This window comes from Empidonax traillii, unplaced genomic scaffold, assembly GCF_003031625.1.
Source record: "Empidonax traillii isolate 1590-97213 ecotype Southwest subspecies unplaced genomic scaffold, ASM303162v1 scaffold163:size1593379, whole genome shotgun sequence".
Taxonomy (NCBI): Eukaryota; Metazoa; Chordata; class Aves; order Passeriformes; family Tyrannidae; genus Empidonax; species Empidonax traillii.
This window is the reverse complement of record NW_020955356.1, coordinates 696,803-717,032: the sequence shown is the minus strand read 5'-3', so window position 1 is coordinate 717,032 and position 20,230 is coordinate 696,803. Positions and strand designations below refer to the sequence as shown.

Here is a 20,230-nt window from a genome sequence, read left to right as displayed (position 1 = left end):
CAGTGTCAGAGGTCCTGCGTGTACTTGTCACTGCTCATATATGCACAGCTTTTAGGTATCTGAGAGTATGCACTAATTTCATTCCCCTTGCTGAATTCCAAACTCTTTTCAAGATGGAGCCTGTATTTTTAATGCTCTGTTCAAATCCAGTGGGTATTAAAGACATATCACCGAGTAATAAAGCCAGCTGGCAACCATGCAGTCCTTGTAATTTGACTGACAGCTTGAGTTAGTTATAAAAAATCAAGGTATAACTATTATTAATTCAGTTTTCTTCATACTTCTGTCTTTAAATGCCACACTACTGCAGGGATGTTGCATTAAAGCTTCCTAAACACAACACTATGGCCAGAATCAACAAGATCAGCTATGCGCAGCTCTTTTCTCAGCTCAAAAGCAATTCACCTGTAGAATTAATTTTAAAGGTTCAGAAGAATCACTGGACTGTTAACTGTCTCATTCCCAAAGGAGACATAGCTTCATCTCCAACTCAAAGTGGTTTTAATCAACAGCTCATTTCCCACACAAAGGAAAAATTCAGAGCTTGGTAACACATACCAAAGGACAGTTTACAACAGATGCTGCCTGTGAGCATTGCAGGAACAATGGCAAACCTGTCTCCACACACAGCTCTGAGCCAATGCTGCTCCTGTTAAGCAGTTTGGAACAATGCTGGCAGCATCTAACTTTCAGGGATGCTGAACCTACTACACATGCTGTTCATTCTGCAATTTTCATTTCCTTGCAGACTTTAGCAGATTTGCTGCACAAACACACCACGCTCACTGAGAGTTTAGCAGGCAACCAGGTCAGTGAGAGCCTTGTCCTCCCTGCTCAGAGAGGCCTTTTACTGTTTCTTCCCCTCTGGGACTGCTGAAGCTGTAGAAGTTCAAGAAAGATGCCAGTTTTGCATTCCATTTGAAAATTATTTTAATACTATAAAACTCATTTGTTCACATATTTGGTACAAAAGATGAATTGTTTTCTCTCAATTACAGGAGAATCACTTCAGCCTTGAGATTTTAGCTAAGTAGGTCCAAAACAAAACAAGACTGGGTTCTACTGGTTCTGGAGGGTCCCAATACAGCTCACCCAAGGTCTCTTTCCAGTTTGGCTCTCACAGTTATGGACCACCTTGATGGAAAGTACCCCACATCATTGACTCTTCGGAGGCTTGTAGTGAATTCGGCACCGCTCATTAAATACCTGAGACACCAAAACAGAAGAGCAAAAGCAAATCAGTCCACATCCACGAAATCAGCAAAACTATACAGCTAGTTCAGGCAATGACCTCTTCACATAGCACACATCTCAGGCTGCCCAGTACACATGTACCAATAAATGGCACTTACCAAGGCATCGGTCTCCATTCACCTTCTCTCCTGGCTTTAGTGAGTGCAAAGTTTGTAGCCTGATGCTGGGGGACTGCACAGCACTAAGTGTTCTCCCTCAGACAAGGCAGACTCTTAATCCTGGTAGTCTGTTACCATCCAAGATGCTGACGACTTTTTGTTTTTAAAAGGGAGCGACAGAACCACTGGAAGGTTCCTGAACGGATGTGTTCCGTTAAGTTCACTCTGACATTCAAACGTGGATGCTGCTGTATTCCTCTCTTTCCCGAGCAAACATATTTTACATTGTCATGACAGCTAAGAGGAGGGGCAAGGGCTCCTGGAAGCCCCAGTGACACTCAGTTATCTGCCAGCAGGTGCCAGTGCTGCCAGCACTCCCATGTAAAGGGCACAGCGCTCTTGCCTCACTCACCTCTGGCACCTTCTCTGGGTAAAATTTAGCACAGAGAACCAGATCCTGCTGATCCTGTATATTTAGCTTGAACTGCTGCAGGTCTTGTCAAGAAGACTGCCTGCCCTAAGGAGGGCCAATAAACGGGACTATTTAAAGGAAGGCAGTCTGAATCAAAAACACAACATGCAGGCTCCCACCAAAGTCACAGGGGCTCTCACAAGCCAGTCAGTTATGTAGTGATTGGGCTCCAAAGCTGGTCTTGCACATGCCCCAAAAGTGATATGAGCACTACCCAGCATCAAGCTGAGGCACTGGCAGCTGTTGGGTGCCACATCAGCACTCCCACGAGAGTGCATTTTGCCAAGCTGTCCAGGGACTTGGCAGACCCAAATGCCCGTGATCATCAGGATATCAAGTCTGGTGAGCTCTCCCACTGGTTTTACTAAGTGAGTGGTCTTGTAATTTTGGGGAAGTTATGCATCACTTTCTATAAATATGTTATTTCAAGCTGTGTCTTCCTAGAATCTTCTACTTCTATAGCTGATCTCCTTATTCAGAATTCAAAACCCATCTTGAACAAATGTTTGGAGCACACATTCGTTTCAGCATTGATTCTCCATCATTTTTGTGTCATTTTCAACTTACTTTCAAATTTAATTTATTTAATAAAACAGAAACTGCTTCATATTGTAGAAAACAAAAGTTGTGATACAGTTTCTTTCACTCATACACACATTACATTACAATTATGTTACCACATGCAATGGACGCCTCTGGCAGAGTTAAGACTATGTAAATCTTTGAGATCAGATCAGTGATAGGAGGAGGAAACTATGGAAATTAGGAGCAACAGAGGGTTTCAATTCAGAAGCATTTTAATATTAAACAAATTGCACCACTTTTGTCCATTGTCTATTAAAGACATTTAAATGGCATACAAGTCTAAAAAAATACTGGAAATACTTTCAAAAACACTGCAAGGGTCTCTTGCATCAAAACCCCCACCAGCTTGCTTGCTATCATACAAACTTTTAAAGCATCTTTAACTCTGCAACCCATGGAAGGAAGATCAATACTATAATCTTACTAACACTGCCTCCTACTTTCAGGATCCCCTGTAACTCCACTGGTCTATTGGTGAAGCGCTATTCTTATTTTTCAGACAGGAAAATCAGTGCCTGAGAAACCTTAACAATAATGTTACTATGCAGAAGTTTGATTTTGCTGGCTTTTACATATTAGTATAAAACAAAATACTCCAACAATAAACTCCAGTACAGAGACTAATGCAGGTGTTTTGTTTTGAAAGTCGATTCCTTGTCTGGGCTTAATCTGAATTCCACTGCATGCATTTCTATAAAGCAGCATCTGTCTGTATGTCACTACTGGCACAGCTAACCAGAGTGTTTGAAAATAATGGTTTCCTAATCAGATTTTTCCAATCAGTTTACAGTTGGTTAGGGTTAAGGGAAACACGTGAGTGTACTTCCCAACTAGAAGTCTGCAACAGTAAAACACCAGCCTGCAAACTAATAACCACTTCCGTGTAAAAAAGTGCATTTGGCCCACAACTATGAATGGTTCTAATTCCTTCAGTGACATATTTTCACAGGCAGCTTAATAAGACATTTATGCGTGTGTTCAGAGCATGATAACAAAGCTGGAGATAAAACACAGAAATATTTATCTCTTCAAGCCCCACTCTTAACACATGTTGAGGAACATACTAGCAGGCTAAAATTCCCCTGCACCATTCATACCTTACTGTTTATAAACCCTCCATCTTTAGGAAAAATTAGACAGTTCTGTCACTGGAAAAACCTTAGGGCAGCTACAAGAAAACACTGGGACCAGTACTAAATTTGGTATCAAGTCAGTGCTTCAGAATGAAGATGAGGGCAGGGGCTATTACCCTATAGCAGAATTGCAATAAAATATTTGCTACTGGGGACCTGCAGTGTGTTGTTAAGGCTCTGCCACTGCTTAGTCAGATCTGATCTGGTTTAAAATTAATTAAACTTAAGGGCATGCTTAGCTTTTTGGGACAGTACAGAGGTAGTACTGATAGCAAAGCATACATGGAAACTTTGTAAATGCTCAGCTCATCAGCCCATGCTGAAGTTACTGAAGAACACACAAGACAAAGCTGTATTGCTTTTACACCGAGGCAATCTAGGGAACTAAAATCATGAAGCAGAGATTAAAAACAGAGGTGCAGCTAGTACTAGCTATTTGCAAAAACCCTTTTTGCATTTAGACAGGGAAAGAAGTTCTCTCTGCAGAACTGAAAGCTCGGAAAAGCTACAACAAACCAAAAATGGATGTTAGATGTGAAACGCTGCAGTGACACAATACAGCCACCTCAGAATTTGGGCTCAGTGTTAAGATCACTCTATAACGAGACAGACTTCAGGGCCATCAAACCAGAGGGTGATCTGCACCCTCTGCTGACACAGGAGAGATACAGCAAGGCTGCCCTTTGCACTATGGAGTGTCAGTTCGGGCCTGAAGAAACTCGACCACAAAAAGGTTCAAATTCCACAGCCACATCTTCCCCTGGGTTATCACCAGACAGGCAAATTTCAAAGACCCATTTCTCTGGCAGTGTCAGAGGCCCTGCAAAGCTTTTCAGGTAGGCCAGCACAGAAAAATCTACAAAGCCCTTTAGCCACTGGGCATAGCGGAGAAAGGGACACAGGGAATAATCCACAGTCCTTCTTCTCCCCACTAAATCAAACACTTTTCCCTGCAGTACAACTTTAAAGTTTAGATCTCTGGGAACTGAGGAAATTACTGACTTGAAATGTTTACCCCAGCACTGCCCTCATATATTTCTAATTAACCTGCTTCATAAGGTACCGGTCCCACACCTCCAGTGCAGGACTGTCTATTGGGACAGAACATCATCATGATTAAATGACTGAGTACCTTCCAGCTTCTGTCGTTTACCACTTCTTCAACATTGAGCTCCGACTGCATCAATTTCAACTGCAGAAAGTAACAGAAAAAGAGATTATTGTCAAACAGGCCTACCTGCAGCCTTCAGTATTTACTACCATTGCAACTTTCTAGCTCACAACCCCAGCACCAGGTGTGCATGCCCCCCAAAGGTGCAAACTAAAGGGCTCTCTCCTGAGAGCCTGGTCCTTCCATTCAGCCAATGCCCAGGGCAGAGGGAAGTCTGCAAGGGCACGGTGAAGGCAGACTCGAAATGCAAGCCCAGCAGAAGCAGCTCCTGATTACTAATGCTCTAGTCTTAAATATTGCCTGTTAAGATCTGTTAGCAATGAACTGATTAACATTAATGGCTTTGCAGACATAATAACTGTACCTAATTCAAGAACTCAGCACAGAGAATGCCAGGGCTCGGGTTAGCTCTGCAGTCTTGAGTTGTCATTCTTGTACTATTAGAGTCATATAGAAAGCTGGCAGCAAAGCTAGGATTGAACACAGATCTCAGATTCTGGATTCAAAGTCAAGATCATAAAGAGACCCTCTCTACTTCCTTTGCCGCCTATTCTGTGCAAAAAGAGTTTGCAGTATGATCACATATGTTCGTGCGATCTGAACCAGTTAATGTTTCATATCATCACAGCAGGACAAATCAGGTGTGCACAGAGGCAAAAGCTCCAGCAAGAACTACCACAATACACAGTTCGTGAGCACTCGCTCAACCCACGAGAAATGTAAGAATCTCTGGGGTTTTGCATCTATTACATCTGCTGTGTTCAGGTGACCTGGAGTAATTTGGCCCTGAAGTGATAGGAGAACCATCTGCCATTTTTGCCCACATCTAGGATGTGTTTCTGTTGGGAGCCCTTAACACAACAGACTAAGGATCAGAGTTGATCCATTTTCAATACACGGTTTCAATTAGTCTTGGTGAACAGGTGCAAGCCAAGACAAAAATCCCATCAAAAACCTTCCAAGTAGGATGTCCAGGCACACAGAGCAACTAGAGTTGTTAGGTGGACTTTTATCTACTCAACCAGACTTCAAACTGTTTGAAATAACAATCCAGCATCCATAGACTGACTAGATGACCACGGTGTCTATAAAATAAACACTCACAGTATCTTCAGCAGTTCAAAGAAACTACTACTCCAAGTTTTCTCATTCAATAACCCAGAAGTAATAATTTTGGATAAAGTCCACTAATTTGTACCATTACCACGATGAGAGAAACACATATAAAGAGAGAAAAAAGATCTGTATTGCAACCGAGTGAATATACATTTGAAATGCATAACCTTAAAACTAGGATGTGTTCTGTCAGATATCTTTTCTGAGCTGTAGAAAAAACACAACTCTCATGGAAAACCAAAAAAACAAACAAAAGCAGGGAGATTACACCTCATAAAGTCCAAGTGCAAATGTGAGATCATCTCATGAAAAAATTTCTGAGATGTTTCCAAATCATGGACTGCTTTTAACATTTAAAATCACCTCTAATCATTAAACATTATCACTATGACCCTCCTAGTGGTTTCAGTGAGAAGTTCTGGGCTCAGTATCTAAACAATTTAAAGAATTGGCTCTGCAAACAAAATCTGTAGAAAATACTGAGCTACCATTCTAGTTTTACCCAAACTAATACGGATGCTTGTTAGCAGTTTCGTAAGTGAAGCTTCAAGAATAAAACCACTCGTCTGCCACACAGTTCTTTCAGTATCCTTTCCTTTATCAAAGTGGCCCTGGAATGGGACCAAGAACTTCAGAGGGGCTCCTTCCTCCACTACTGATACTCCATCTAATCACCTCTGTTCACCTCTTGGTTGGGAGGGCATTTGCTCATTAGAATTCCCTATGCAAAGCCAGAGGTCTCTCTCACACCACTACAAGCTACTCAAAATATTAGTCCAAGAAATACTAAATAAAAAAAATGATGGTTAAGTGGAATTCAAGGTTGCCTGGCAGCTCCTTGTAGAGGACAGGAAAAGTAAGTTGTACCCCAGTGGTGTCAGTCAGTGAAGGTTAGAGTCCAGCCTGGGGAAGTGCAAGTGTTTTTCTATGGCATTTATGTAACAACCTCAGAAAAAGCTTCACTTGCAGGATAAAAGCAGCTCTGTCTTGAGTGCTATGGAAAATGGTTCTCACAAACCCAGTCAACAAGAATCCCAGAAAAGACTACCTGAGTGAGGATCCACTTCAGGTTCTCTCCATTACACTGATCTTTCCACTTGGGAAAGATACCCTCTTCTTCCTCTATAAGAGATCTCTGAAAAGCTCCCACACTCACCTTTGTCTGCTCTTTCCTGAGTTGCTTTAATAATGCTACATCATCCTGGGCTTTTTCCCTCTCTTCTCTGAGAGTTTTCACTACACTGGAAGTCTGAGCGATGCAGTTTTTGATGATTCTTTCTCTATTGGTGTGAGCATCCATCAACTATGTGGGGAGAGAAAGTAAGTCACAACAACTCAGCAGAGAATAAAAAACTCTGAGCGACAAGTTAAATGAGAAACTTTCTAAAGTCATAGTATTGTTGTACCTACAGAAATCCCTTTGAGTCCATAATTCACATGTTGGAAGCAACATTGCTTTGAGCAGCAGCTACCAACTTGATCAAAAGTCAAAGGTAAACACAGGGAGTCTTGCAGAATAGCAGGAAAAGCACGCTAGCACCCTTTTTTAAAAGGAAAAATGGACTGGTCTAATGTCATCTGCTGAAGCCTGAAGTGCTCCCCAAAGGATCAGCTTTGCAGAACAAAGCGTGGTTTTAAACTGAAGCAGCTGTTGCACGTGTGTGGTTTAGATGTGCAGAGAAGCTGAGGGGCCAGTTATGAATACACACAAGGCAGTGTTTTCCTTAGACGCTGGGCCCTGAACATGATAAAACAGCAGGAAGTGAGCTGATAGTCAAAGGTGTGCACACTCACAGACTCGTACAGCTGTTTACATGTCTGGCCAGGATCAACTTTCCCCACAAAGGAAGCTGTTGGAATCGTAGTGTTTAATTCGTGGACAATTCTATCATCGATCGTCCTCATCACCCTGAGCAGCTCCTGTATTAAAAAAAATAAATATACATTGATACTTGAGTCTACCTCTGAGAAAAACCTACTACCAAAAAAAAAAATTGCACAATTAAGGTTTTCAATAGAAAACTAAGTAGGACTGATTACAAGGAGTTACAAACACATCAAAGAAACAATTCTCTCATGCAGGAGTATGTGCTGCAAACCACTGAGTTTCCTTGGCAGCAAAGGCCAGAGATGGGCTGAGTAACTGGTGCGTCCTATAGACCCCCTGGCCGTGCCAGCAGTAAGGACAGGCTGGAGAGCAGAGCCCTCCAGCTCAAGTCCCCATCCCCACTTCCAGGAAGGAATTTGGGCACAACCTGAACTGAAACTGCAAACTTCAAATAAAAACTCCCACTGTTTTGGGGGGCATGAAGCTGAGTCGGGGGAGGTTTAGGCTGGGTATCAGGAAAAGGTTCTTCACCCAGAGGGTGGTCAGGCACTGGAACAGGCTCCCCAGGAAGTCGTCACAGCACCGAGCCTGACAGAGTTCAAGAAGCGTTTGGGCAATGCTCTCAGGCACATGGTGTGACTCTTGGGGTGTCCTGTTCAGGGCCAGGAGTTGGACTCGATGATCCTGTTGGGTCTCCTCCAAATCGGCACATTCTGTGACTCTGTGTTCTAGAAACACTCCGGTCCCCACTGCCCCCGGGCCCTGCTCGCACCGCTGCAGACACGCGTGGTACTTCACGCTCAGTTAAACGACGCGAAGGCGCCCCCGGAGTTCCCGCCGCCCGCGGAGGCTCCCGAGCCGCGAGCCCTCCGTCCGGGAAGGGGCCTTGGTGCGGGTGGATCCCCTGCCCCGCTCCCCGCCGGAGGGTCCAGGGCAGCGGGCCGAGGGAAGGCCGGACCGTGTCCCGCATCCCGGCGGCCGCGGGGATGGGGTGACCTCGCCGCCCCGCGCGCGGGGCGCGCGCCGCCCCGGGGCCGGCGGCGGGAGGCGGCGGGAGCGCGCGGGGCGGCGGGAGCGCGCGGGGCGGGGGGGGACGGCGGGGGCGGCGGGAGCGCCCGCTCCATCCCGGTGTGGGTTACCTGGAACTCGGCGAAGTCCTCGCAGCCCGCGGCTCCGCTGGGCGCCGCCATCCTGGATCGGCCGAGGGCGCGGCGGCGCCCAATCCGGCGGGGAGCAGGGATGACGCGCGGGGCGGAGCGGGGCGGGACCCGCCGGAGCGCGGCCCCCGACGCAGCGGCCCCCGGCCAGGCATCTCCACCGGCGGCGGCCCCGCGACCCCCTCTCCGCTCGCAGCGGCGGGCAGGGCTCCGGCCGTCCCACCGGAGGCGGTGCCGGCGCCGGCGGCCCCGAGAGCTCCGCGGCGCGTCCCCCTCCAATCGCGGCCCCGGGGCGGGGCCCGGCGGTGACATTGAGGGGCGCCGAGCAGGGCCGAGGCAGCGCCATGTGGGGCCGCGCCGGTGAGTGAGGGACTGCCCCGGGGCCGGGCGGGGGCTGCCGCCGGCTCGCCCCCTGCCCCGGGACCCCGCGGAGCCGGAGCCGGGCCCGGCGCGGTGGGAGCGCGGAGCGGGGCGGGCGCTGCGGCGGCGAAGCGAGGCGGGAGCGGCCTCGTCTGATGGGCTGGCGTTAAAAACAGTGTCAGGAATGGAGCTGTGCCTCTTATTTTCCTTCTCTGAAGACCTTGAAAAGGATCTGGTTCAGCTTGGGGGCGGTCGCCTGTAAATGTAAATGATTTCTTTTTTCAGAGCGGGAATGCATTATGCCTCGAGATGGGTTTCTCTTAGGAGAGAATTTACCTTCAGACAGCGTAAAGGAGGACAAAAAGAAATTTTTTTTTTAAGTGTCCTTTTTGACCTTCAGTGTTGGTTTGTTTATGCATGTTTTTTTTCAGATTTTTAAAATCTTGATGAATTAGAAGCTCCTTCTAGAAAGTCTGTTCTTGTATATAAGGTGCCCTGATGTCTTCTAATGTATTAGAAAGTAGTTAATGTCTCAGTACAGCAAGATTCTGCTTTTTTGTCTTTTTCCTTGACTCTGTCATTGCTTTTGGGATGTGAAGGATTGGTAGAATGCTGGTGTGCAGTCCCTGAAATAGCACCATCCAAAGTGTACCTGAAACATATGAATAGATGAGTTCCTGGAAATTGTGATATGTGTTATGTTTGTAGGCTATAGTCTTGTATTCCTTGTATTCCTTTTTTTTGTTTGTTTTTAAATTATGTTCATTGCATTCTCATTTTTCTAATCAAAGTTAATGGACAAGTTTATGGCATAGCTTATAGACAACTTTTAATTTCATAACTATTACAACTAAATCTGGTACTTTTTGCCTTGTATTACATTTGTACCTGTTGTTTTTCTTCCTTTTTTCTCTTGTGTTAAAAAAAAACCCCAAACATTTCCATTGGAAAACTAGTATTCTACTAGCTCTGAGTGAAATTCGGCCTCTTTGCTTCCTCTGTTTTTTCTTCTAGATAGGGCTGTTAAACTGCTGGGAAGAAATATTCCTTCAATTCTGAGGATGACCGAAGGAGTGGATCTGAAGATAAGCAGAAGGCTTTGCATTAAACCCCAGGAAGAAAGTCATCTTCAGTCAAAGAGTAAGAGTTTTTTATAAGATCTTGCTATGTTTTATGCCACTAAATACTCGGATATCCATGCTGCAGTCATCTGAACATAGATGCTACTGTCCCTGATTTTGTGAGAGTGAGTTTTGATCTGTAGACAGGAAAACTGAGCATTAAATTTAGCAATGAAGTCTTGTTTTCTAACAAAGCCAGGGGTCAATATTTCTGCTTGTGGTGATAACACAGCTTTCACTTTGTAGCAGGTCACTAGTATCTTATCTGGCGTGCACTCCTACATTGAGGCTCTTCAGCTGTGCTCTGGAACTGGCTGTTCAGCCCCAGTGTAAACTATTAATGTTTAGGAACATTGTATGCGCTAAAATACTTTTGCAGTTTTTCAGAGTGCAGCAGTTCCAGCTGTTCCCAAAAATGAACGTGCCCTGCAGGAGAGAGTCTGAATCGTTTCCTTGGTTTGTGTTTAAGGGTGGAGCTGGTCAGGGATAGCTCAGAAACATTTTTTCACTATATATGGGACAGATAACGGTGCTCTAACCAGACTTCCTGTAAAACAGGTTCCCTTATGGCCTACTGATGCAGGATAAAGGAGCTTCACACAGATGTGAAGCATTTAGCATGCTTCTGTTTTAAAAACATAACAGAGCTGTACTGGGCAAGGCAAGAGGTCTCCTTAAAAGTGTGATGTTTCCACCAGTGCCCGGTAAAGGAGGTCCCTTATGGTTTTGTGAAGACTAATGGGAATGGTGACCTACGGCAAACATAGTTTTTCTTCTCTATACCGTCCCACAGGTGGCATCCTTGTGTTTAATGGCCCTCACTGGATTTTTTTTTTTTTCCCATAAACTTGCCCAGTTTCTTGAAGCTGGATGTATTTTTAGCATCCACATTCTCCAAGAAGGAATTCCTCAGCTTAAGCGTGCTGTGAGAAAAACAAGTACTGTCTTGTATTCCTTTTTTAACCCGATGTGTACTTTTGTATAATCTGATTTTCCTTTATTCAGTACCCCTTCCAAAACAGGGCCTGTTCATTGTAGCTCACACTCCCAATGTCATTTACAATGCTCTTTTGTTCTGAGATGAGCTTCAATTACTGGTTTTCCAGGCCAAAGGGTCTCAGTCTGTGACACTGTTTCTTATGTGGTGGCCATTCCATACCTGTGGTTGTCCTTTCCAGTTTTCCCTGTGCCTGTTCTACTTCAGCTCCCTCTGAGATGAGGGATCGGTATTTCACATGCTTTCCAAAATGCTGGAGTTGCAGTTTTATACAATGGCACAGTAATGCTGTTGTGTTTGTCTGTATTCCCAATCACTGCTAGTTATGCTGCTTTCCTTTCTCTTACTGAACATCTTGCCAAAACCACTATGAAACCCCAAGGACTTACTCCTCAGGCTTAGGTAATAATTAATAACAGTTAGGTTAGAGTCTGTCATTTGTGTGTGAAGTGGAATTGCTTCCTGTTTATATACAAGGACTTTCACTCACAGGCCTCATTGACTCAGGATTCTGAAGCCCTGCGGCTCTTTGGGGTAGACCTCATGTTTTTTAATAACCTGGCATTGTCAGCAATGTGTGTCCACCCCAATTCCTAGATAATTCATGAATCCATGAGGAAGCACAAATCCATACAGGATACCTCCCATTGTTTAGAAGAAAAAAAAGAAAGGGAAAAAGCTGTCTTATCTTTGCCCTTTGCTAGATTTTAATGGTATTTTATGTACGAAAACTTTCCTCTATTGCATTGTGAATATTTTATATATGGTTTTTAAAAGACTGAGCTGAAAATTAAGGGTTTGGTCTTGTCCTATGGTTGTCTGTTTATTTGGACCTTCAATAGGATAAAATCTTTCCCTGCCTGAAAAGGTTAACATTCTGTGATCAGATAGTGCAGCACAGTGGCTTTTCTGTAACTGTTCCATTTAATTTTCTTTTTTTTTCTTTTTTTAACTGATTTAAATGTAATAGAAAAACTGTAATATCGCAGCACTTTAGGAAGTTTAGATGCTGGAGCAGCTCCTGCACATTTAGACACACAAATACAGAAGTCTTGGGATAGATTTAGCTTTCTTTACGTGGCTCAGTTTAATGCACATTTCCATGTTTGTCAACCTGCGATACAATTTTTGTTCTCTAACCAGCTCTAGCACTCATATTTGAAATTCTGTATTGCTCACCCTAATTGCTTTTGTTACAGCTCTGGCCATCCAGCTTCCCTGATTGTTGTTTTTTTGGTTTTGTCTTGTTTGTGCATTTTGCTGGGTTTTTTTAGGTCAATCTCCTTTGAGGGTGCCTGGATACAAGCCTACAGACTGGGAGAAAAGATTTTTGTTGTGGGCAGGCCATTTCAAGAAACCAGAGGACATACCAGAGACTGTCTCGTAAGTGTCAGTTTTGAAGCTGTAAAAGAGACTTTGTCTGTGCTGGAATAAGTTACTTGAATGCAATTCCAGAATAACTCTTCTTAAGTGGAATGGGTTTGTACAGCTGAAAAATCTTACACTGCTGTGTCTGGTGTAACATCTTGTAGATGAGATGACCTGAGCGACCCTGTTGTGCTGAGATAATATATCCCTCTCGATTTGTTTTGCAAAGGGATGACCAGCATTTATCAGTTGTTTTATTAGAAAAACATCACAGATCAGTCCATTTTTCACTCGTCTTACAATTAAAAAGCTTTTTTCAAAGATTAGTGTGAGCTTTTTCTAGTGTTTTTCTTTACATGTCAGCCTCCCCTTGTGGAAAATTTTCATGATATACTATAAAATAATTGAATCTTACATAAAATATTTATTAATTAATATCTAGAGAGCACGGGCCAACTTTCTTTAGCCTTGGAATTTAAACTAACAAACAGTGGAGGGAAGGGCTCCCTAACAATATATATTTAGTCAAAATTTCCCTGTTGTTGTTAGAGTCCAAATGACAATGCTTTGTCCTCTGTGAAAAGTAGAAAATAAAACTGGTTGTTCTGGTTTGCCTACCTAAAATGAAGATCAAACTTATCAACAGATTGGCAACTATCAGTTTAAAAAAACCTGCTAACGGTAGTATAGTTATCCTTTAAGACATGCTTATAATGCTTTTAAAGTATTTATTTAAATTAAAAAGATACAGTAATTCTTGTAGTACTTGAGTAAGAAAACAATGTAGCTGCCCTCTAAATATTTTCTGGTTTTTTAGATGAACTGCATGGGAATTGGAAATCCACCCATGTATCTCAGTGTGTGACAACAAATAAATTTTGTTAAAATGGAATCCTTCCATTTTTGTATTGAATCCTTTTTCTTAAATTTACATTTGAAATACATACAGGTGTATATTATCAATTCATATATTTTCACAGGCCAAACACCTATTTATGAGGGTTTTTATGAAAACAAAGTTAACAGTGATTGATTTCAGTAGTTTATTGAAAGGACAAACCAAATTCTGGTAAAAGCTGACCATTTGTGCAAATGCATAAGGAATTCTTTTTATTTAGACAAGTAATTCAGCCAAATCTGAGACGACAGTTGAGAACTATAAACACAGAAAAACTTGTTTTCCTGTTCTGAGATTAATTAATTGTGGGTTGTAAGGGCTTGTGATATAACTCGGTAATCTTGTAAAATGTGGTGATCAGAAGTAACTCATTTATTAAACAAATATTAATCTTAGCCACTGACTTGATTTAAGTGCAGATTTAAGTGTTCAGATATCTACCTTTTGCTCTCATATATATTCTTAACACATCTAAGGTACTTCCAAAATTAATTAGCACAGTTGTTTTAATCTTGCTTCTGTGCATTTCAGCTTAATTGCAGCTTGCACTCAGGTGTTCATTGTAGATTGTTAGCAGAAACAAATAACCTAGATGCTAAAATTAACTATTAGTTTCATTGTAGATGGATGTGTTTGTTCCCTATGATCAGAAGCCTTGCAATCAAATCAATACTCTGACAAAAACAAGAGCAAAACTCTTTTCAGCTCTCAGGTCTTGTGTGATTTACCATGTTGAACTATCATGGATCCTTAAGTATCTTTTTCTTCTTCCAAGTGTAAGGGTCAAAGTGTAGTAAAAGATTTCATATTCACTCATGTTTGTGTACAGTAATAATTTCCCAGTTCCATTAAATCCATTATCTGTGTCAGTTTTGGAGTGTAATTAGCTAGTTTGATGCATTTATTCTTTTCACCATGCATTGTGGATGCTTTTTAAGTCTTCTGGAACTTTATAACGTGGTAAATTTAATCAGTGAGAATATCAGGCCTCCTTGAGAAGGGAGTCACCTGCTCCATATTCTGCAAGGAGAATTAAATATATAGGCAGGCTACAAGTCTTTGGTTATTGTGCGAAGTGCATCCAAAAAGCATTAACGCTTCCTTGGCCCTTCTTGCTTTCCTCTAACCCAAAATTTGCTGTAACCAAGATGTCATTTGGGTAGAATGATCTTCAGAGTTTAACCCAACTTAAAATAAATGGTCTTTTCTTTTAACTCTTCACATGTACAGCTGGAAGGTGTTAATAACTGCTACTCTTCTTGTGGAAGACTTCTGGTTTTTAAAGATAACAGCAGACTAGGCAACAGGTTTCCCAAAGGAGTAGTGTAGCTACTGGTGTGGCTAGGTAAGCCCCCTGAAATTATGGAGAGAAAAAAAAAAGATATAAAGGGTTCCTCTGTCCAGATCTGATGGTGGAAAGCTTCCGTTCCTCCAGACCTCCTTAGTTTCTTACAAAAACAGATTACTTGAAGACTATTTATTCTAGGAGGAGGGAAGTGCTAACCACTTGTCTTTTACCAAGTCCTTTTCAGAATTTCTGAGTATTGTACCCACCAGCCAGTGTATCATCTGTCAAATCCTGTAGTATAGGAACATGCCTTGCTGGAAAACAGACTTTGTCATAAATGACACTATTGTGAAGTTCAGGAAGTAGAAATGGCTGAGCTGTGAAAATGCTTCCCTCAGCCCAAGAAAATCCCAGCTCTTAAATTCTGTATGTTATTCTCGCTCACAAATGGTTTTTACCACACCTCTGCTATTGAGAGAAGAATGAATGTTTTACAATGCTAAATACATCACAGTTAGACTATGGAGCTTTCCCCGGCTTTGCAGATATTGGAAGGTGGTAGTGAGCAGAGGGAGTGAACAGTAAGGAAGACACTGCATTACTAAACCCTGTCTTCCTGTTCTTTCCACAATGAACATACATACTTAAATGCTGCAGCCTTCCTCCTTTGCATTGCAGTCAAGTGGTCTGCAAAGGCATTACCGTCTCTGAACAATGAAGTAACCACAGATGAAAAAGCTGGTTGGTTTCCAGCTTTGATAGGAATGTCTTTGTGACCAAGTATGTCCCAAGGTAGCTGGGATCAGCCTTTCCCATCTTGTAAAACTTTTTCTGTGAAAAGAGCCAAGAACTATTAGCATTATAAAAAACTACCTCAACAGCACGCTAGGAGAAATTAAACAATTAGTCAAGTGATTTATTTAGGTCTTGGATAATGAGTCTGTTCTTTTATTCTTATTTCTTGAGGATTGAAACGATCAGAGCAGCAAAGACCACACTGCGTGTGAAGTTCAGCTATGTAATGATTGCCTTGACAATAGTGGGATGCATCATCATGGTGATTAGAGGGAAGCAGGTAAGCACAGATTTTTGGCTGCTGAGTGCAAATCAGTCTTAACATAAACTTCTTGGTTACTCTACAGATTTTTAGTACTGTCTTGCTTTGCGACTTCGTGGTTTTTTGTGTTTTTTTTCATTTTATCACTGAACAAAAATGTTAGAAGTTCTCCTAGTTCCCCAGAAGAGACCCTCATTGACTAATTCTCACTGGAAAAGGATGATGTCACTGTTAAGACTGCATGTGCTTCCTTTAAAAGAAAAAAAAACCTTTCCGCTTAAACCATCTGCATGCACAGAAGAACCTTCTTTGTATGCTGCCTTTCTCTGAAGCAGTTCTTCTGATGACAGTGTTCGGATCTTGTTTCTATGGACTGCTAAGTGTTCTAGAGAAACCTTAAAACTGGTGACAGTCTCAATCCCAGTTACTGTGAATTGCTGAATGTCAAATGACATTTCTGTCAGCATTTGTCTATTAAAATGAAAAGGATGCAGCACTCTGAAATGAAACAGGGCAAAGGTTTTTCCCTGGCTTTAGCAGAAGAGATCAAACACTGACAATTCCCAGAATATTTTCCTCTGTACTGGAGCAGTAGGAATGCAAACACCAGGAAGTGAGGACAGCTACTTTGGAAACCTTGTTTTCAAAGGAGCTGGAACTATTTATGTTTCCTGAGATGAGTTCAGTTGGTTACAGTATGGTGCTAATAACGCCAAGGTCACAGGTTCAATCCCTGGATGGGTCAGCTCGATGGTCCTTCCATTTCAGAAGATTCTGTGATTCTGTTTAACTTTTGTTTCTAGTGCCTGTGACTTGTGAAGATTGGAGATTAGTATTATATACTGACCAGAAACACAGAACATATCTTCTACTGCTTTAACAAAAGGTTTTAATTTATTCCCAGAGAAGTAGTTACTTTCAGCCTAAATGGTTTCTGGATATTTTATTTTACCCCTCTTGCTTCCTGGCATTACTGCTGACAGAACTGTGCCTCAGTAAGGATAGTAGGCCAGATATTTTGTAAGCCATCAACTCAAGTTTCAATTCTGTGGTCCTTCAGGTGATAACTGATGATCTTATTACATTGCAGGCTGTAAAAAGACATGAAACTCTTACAAACATAAACTTGGAGAAGAAAGCCCAGTGGAGAGAGGAAAGGACTGCGTCTGCTAAACCTTAGAAGAGGAAATGAAGAGCAAGGACTGGGGAAGAAAATCCAAGTCCGTTTCAGCACTGGAAGGAGGATATAGTCACATCTTTCCTGTATGTTAGTTCTGTACACTCACGTTCAAGAAAGAATGAATACATTATCCTTTAATAATTAAACCCAGAAATACCTACTTTCTTTTCCTAATAAATGCCCCTTTCTTTCAGTCTCTTTTCTTTGTGGTTAGGTGGACAGGACACATGAGCAAACTGGAGAGACAAAATAATTGTTTCCCACATATGCTGTGCACTAGACTAAGCATCTTCTAAAATACTGCAGAAGCTGTACTTGCATTCTTGGTACCAATCCCCTTTATGAAAGGTCTTACTTACCACTTACAAGAAGGTAACTTGGGAAAAAGGACAGTCTATTTAGTTTCCACTTGTACAAACAAAATACCTTCACTGGGCAGTCATCCACTATCAGCAACTATTTCAGCTATTTTCTAGGTCCCATCAGGAAGAAAGGGGCCATATGGAAGAATGGGGCTATATTTATTCTGTATTGGTACTGGCTGCTTCAAATATTCTGTATGTTTCCCTCTGTGCAAGACAGAAAAATTACTAAGGGAGCCCTCAAGTCAGGAGTAATTGTCTGACTTGCATTAACATCATCAAAATGATCTTAACTTAGCCTGCTTACCTGCTCTAGGTCCAATTATTCTGGCCACATTTATGTGAGGGATTACTTTCTGTGAAGAACTGCCTTCCTTCAATAAAACAAGGAGGGAGATGGATAGTGAAACAGCATTCCAGAGAACCATTGTGTTGCAGCTGACAACCTGATGGTTGTCACACCAGAGCTGGAACAGAGATGAGCAACAGCTTCAACCTGTACTGTCAGATTTAGTATGTTGAGGCACATGAGTACAAAAAAGTCCATCAGGCATTCCTGCTCTCTGCTACTACGGTCTTTATTTCCAAATCTCATTTATTTGTATTTTCCCCCTTTAAGTCGTCATCTGTACTCTCATTATACTAGCCCACCTACAGATCACCTGCCTCATGTTTTAGAAGTGGCAGTCCCAGTAATACCTGCAAAGAGCAACTCCCAACAGTTCTACTTCTGGCATTGAGCCCAGTCACACACCATTCATGCTGAACAGCTTGCAGCAGCCATAGTATTTTTCTTCCTCCTTACAGTTCACTTGGAAGGAAATGTAGATTGGAAGTGTCAGGACTGCTCAAAACCTGTTACTTCCCAGCACTGCCTGCTCACTGGACTCCAAAAAGAGAAGAGACATACCAGTTTGACAGATTCAGCTTGTGAACTTCCTCATAGCAAGAGGGAGATTGTTGTTTTTGAAAGTTTTTCCGGATTAGTTTTATTACACTCCTGAAAATTAGCACTGTTGCTGAGTGAATCAAAAGCCCTACAAAAATGCATGGGAAATTTTATACCTGGAAAAGAGAAGCAGCAAGGTCTCTACTGCAGTCCTCTCTAGCAGCTTTGTCCTTTACTCCACAGCTAGAAAATCGTTGCCGCAGGCCATCTTTTTATGAACTGCGATTCTGGGTATCACAATGAGATGTAACCAATCAGACAAGTTGTGAAGTCAATTCCACCACAGAAGTTACAACCTTCAGGTGATACCATGACTTGCCATCAGATTCTCTGTATGGAAATTATCACAAGTACACTGTCAGTCAAGCAGAGCAGGCTTCCACAGCTTTGTCCACTTAATGAGCACTGAATGCAAGTCACATTTAATTCCACTGCAGGTATGTGAACACATTTTCCATGAGTTCTGGTTCTTAGGCACACAGGTGAGAACCAAAACAGATCTTGCCAGATTACATGCCTGTGACCATGTTTGTATTAAGTAAGACCAAAAAAAAAAAAGAACATGCATTTCAGACGGTATTTCAGGTTTCCACAGAGAAAAACATGTGATTTATGCTTGGTGATGGCAGAGCTTAAAACTGTGCATTCCAATAACATTACCCTTTCAATAGGCACCTGATTGCTCTCTTTGAACAGAACTGGAAGGTACCTCATCTAGTTTTGGAATAGTAAAACTTTTTGGACTTAACCAGCTGGTAAAGTACTTCAAATAAAAAAGTGCAAAATACTCCTTAAAAAGCAACACTTCAGAGCAGCAACGGTAATCAGTTTTCCATTTTACTTAAATTTCTATAAGCTTTTTACCATTTACTCAAAAACTGAAGTCTGGTTCAGTGGTTTGACAAAAGCTCCATGTATCTTTCTGTCACTCTGGTATCTCCACCATTTCAGTATCTGTCATAAAAACTGTGCATCACTGCCCACCTTTGTGTTTTCTTTCAGCTTCCACATAGGCTCCAGAGTCTCAAACAAAAGCCCAAGACAATGAGCTTTGTGCTGCCTCCAGCTCACTCCCAACCACTGCAGTATTTTCTTTGCAAATAGCTGGGTACTAGAAAAATGATGTCAATCTTTCTCAGAGAGGCAGTGAAAGAAACCACCTCTTTCCTAGTGTGATGGCTTCTAAGGGAGCACTTCTAAACACAGACAGTGGTGATAAAACCAGTGTGTTTCTGGCTGAAGCAGCCTGTCCAGCTGACTGGAGAACTGAATACACCTCGGATCACCTGACAGCTCATAGCTTTAGCCTGCAGCCTTTTAACAGTGCATGTGACGGAGAGTAACATAGTAAGCCCTTAAACGGTATTTAATTTTCTTTCTTCCCTTTGGCTTGGTCTGTTACACCATTCACATTTACTCAAAACAGTCACATTTATCAGTCCTATACCATATGCCATATTGCTGTACCTGTTCCAGAGGCAACTGAAACCTCCTAATGCAACGATCAATCTGGCAACTTCAACACAACACTGCCTCAGAAGAGCATGCAGGAACCTTATGGACATGGCCACAGCAGTACACAAACAGGTCCTGTTTATTTTCTGCTACGACTCAGGCAACTGAAGAAAGACCTTCCTGTCTAAAACTGGCATTGGAGAGTGCCGATGGTGTGTTGTGCCAATTTCCAGAAGCAAATAAATCATACTGGAAGATGTGGGGAATTACTTTAAGCTGGCAGAGAGATAAGATAGCTGTTCTGGAAATCCTCAGAGAAGAACAGAAGTGTAGCAGCAAGAGTACTGTCACGTGTAGGACCATGTGCAATCTAGTTCTTCA

General features: G+C 42.4%; 2 protein-coding genes across 2 annotated transcripts; one reads left to right on the top strand and one right to left on the bottom strand.

The window, feature by feature from the left end:
• Window positions 1-912: 912 nt before the first annotated feature.
• On the bottom strand, window positions 913-9,019 carry CCDC58 (coiled-coil domain containing 58). The gene is made up of 5 exons (XM_027885194.1): window positions 8,797-9,019; window positions 7,624-7,749; window positions 6,986-7,132; window positions 4,675-4,734; window positions 913-1,206 (listed from the first exon to the last, which is right to left on the bottom strand). Exons 1-5 carry the CDS (start codon window positions 8,845-8,847, stop codon window positions 1,156-1,158), a joined length of 435 nt encoding a protein of 144 aa, XP_027740995.1. The 5' UTR covers window positions 8,848-9,019; the 3' UTR covers window positions 913-1,155.
• Window positions 9,020-9,042: 23 nt separating this feature from the next.
• On the top strand, window positions 9,043-17,243 carry FAM162A (family with sequence similarity 162 member A). The gene is made up of 5 exons (XM_027885193.1): window positions 9,043-9,174; window positions 10,189-10,314; window positions 12,567-12,675; window positions 15,813-15,921; window positions 16,994-17,243. The coding sequence occupies exons 1-5, from the start codon at window positions 9,159-9,161 to the stop codon at window positions 17,081-17,083; spliced, it is 450 nt and encodes a 149-aa protein (XP_027740994.1). The 5' UTR covers window positions 9,043-9,158; the 3' UTR covers window positions 17,084-17,243.
• The last annotated feature ends 2,987 nt before the right edge of the window (window positions 17,244-20,230 follow it).

What these genes read in the sequence shown, in the direction of transcription:
- FAM162A (XM_027885193.1), top strand. An exon ending in AAGTCATCTTCAGTCAAAGA is followed by an intron (nt 10,315 to 12,566) that starts GTAAGAGTTTTT and finishes GGGTTTTTTTAG; the next exon opens with GTCAATCTCCTTTGAGGGTG. An exon ending in TGGTGATTAGAGGGAAGCAG is followed by an intron (nt 15,922 to 16,993) that starts GTAAGCACAGAT and finishes ATTACATTGCAG; the next exon opens with GCTGTAAAAAGACATGAAAC.
- CCDC58 (XM_027885194.1), bottom strand. Translation starts at nt 8,847, where the DNA reads ATGGCGGCGCCCAGCGGAGCCGCGGGCTGCGAGGACTTCGCCGAGTTC. An exon ending in GTAAACAGCTGTACGAGTCT is followed by an intron (nt 7,133 to 7,623) that starts GTGAGTGTGCAC and finishes CTCCCCACATAG; the next exon opens with TTGATGGATGCTCACACCAA. An exon ending in TCAGGAAAGAGCAGACAAAG is followed by an intron (nt 4,735 to 6,985) that starts GTGAGTGTGGGA and finishes TACTTTCTGCAG; the next exon opens with TTGAAATTGATGCAGTCGGA.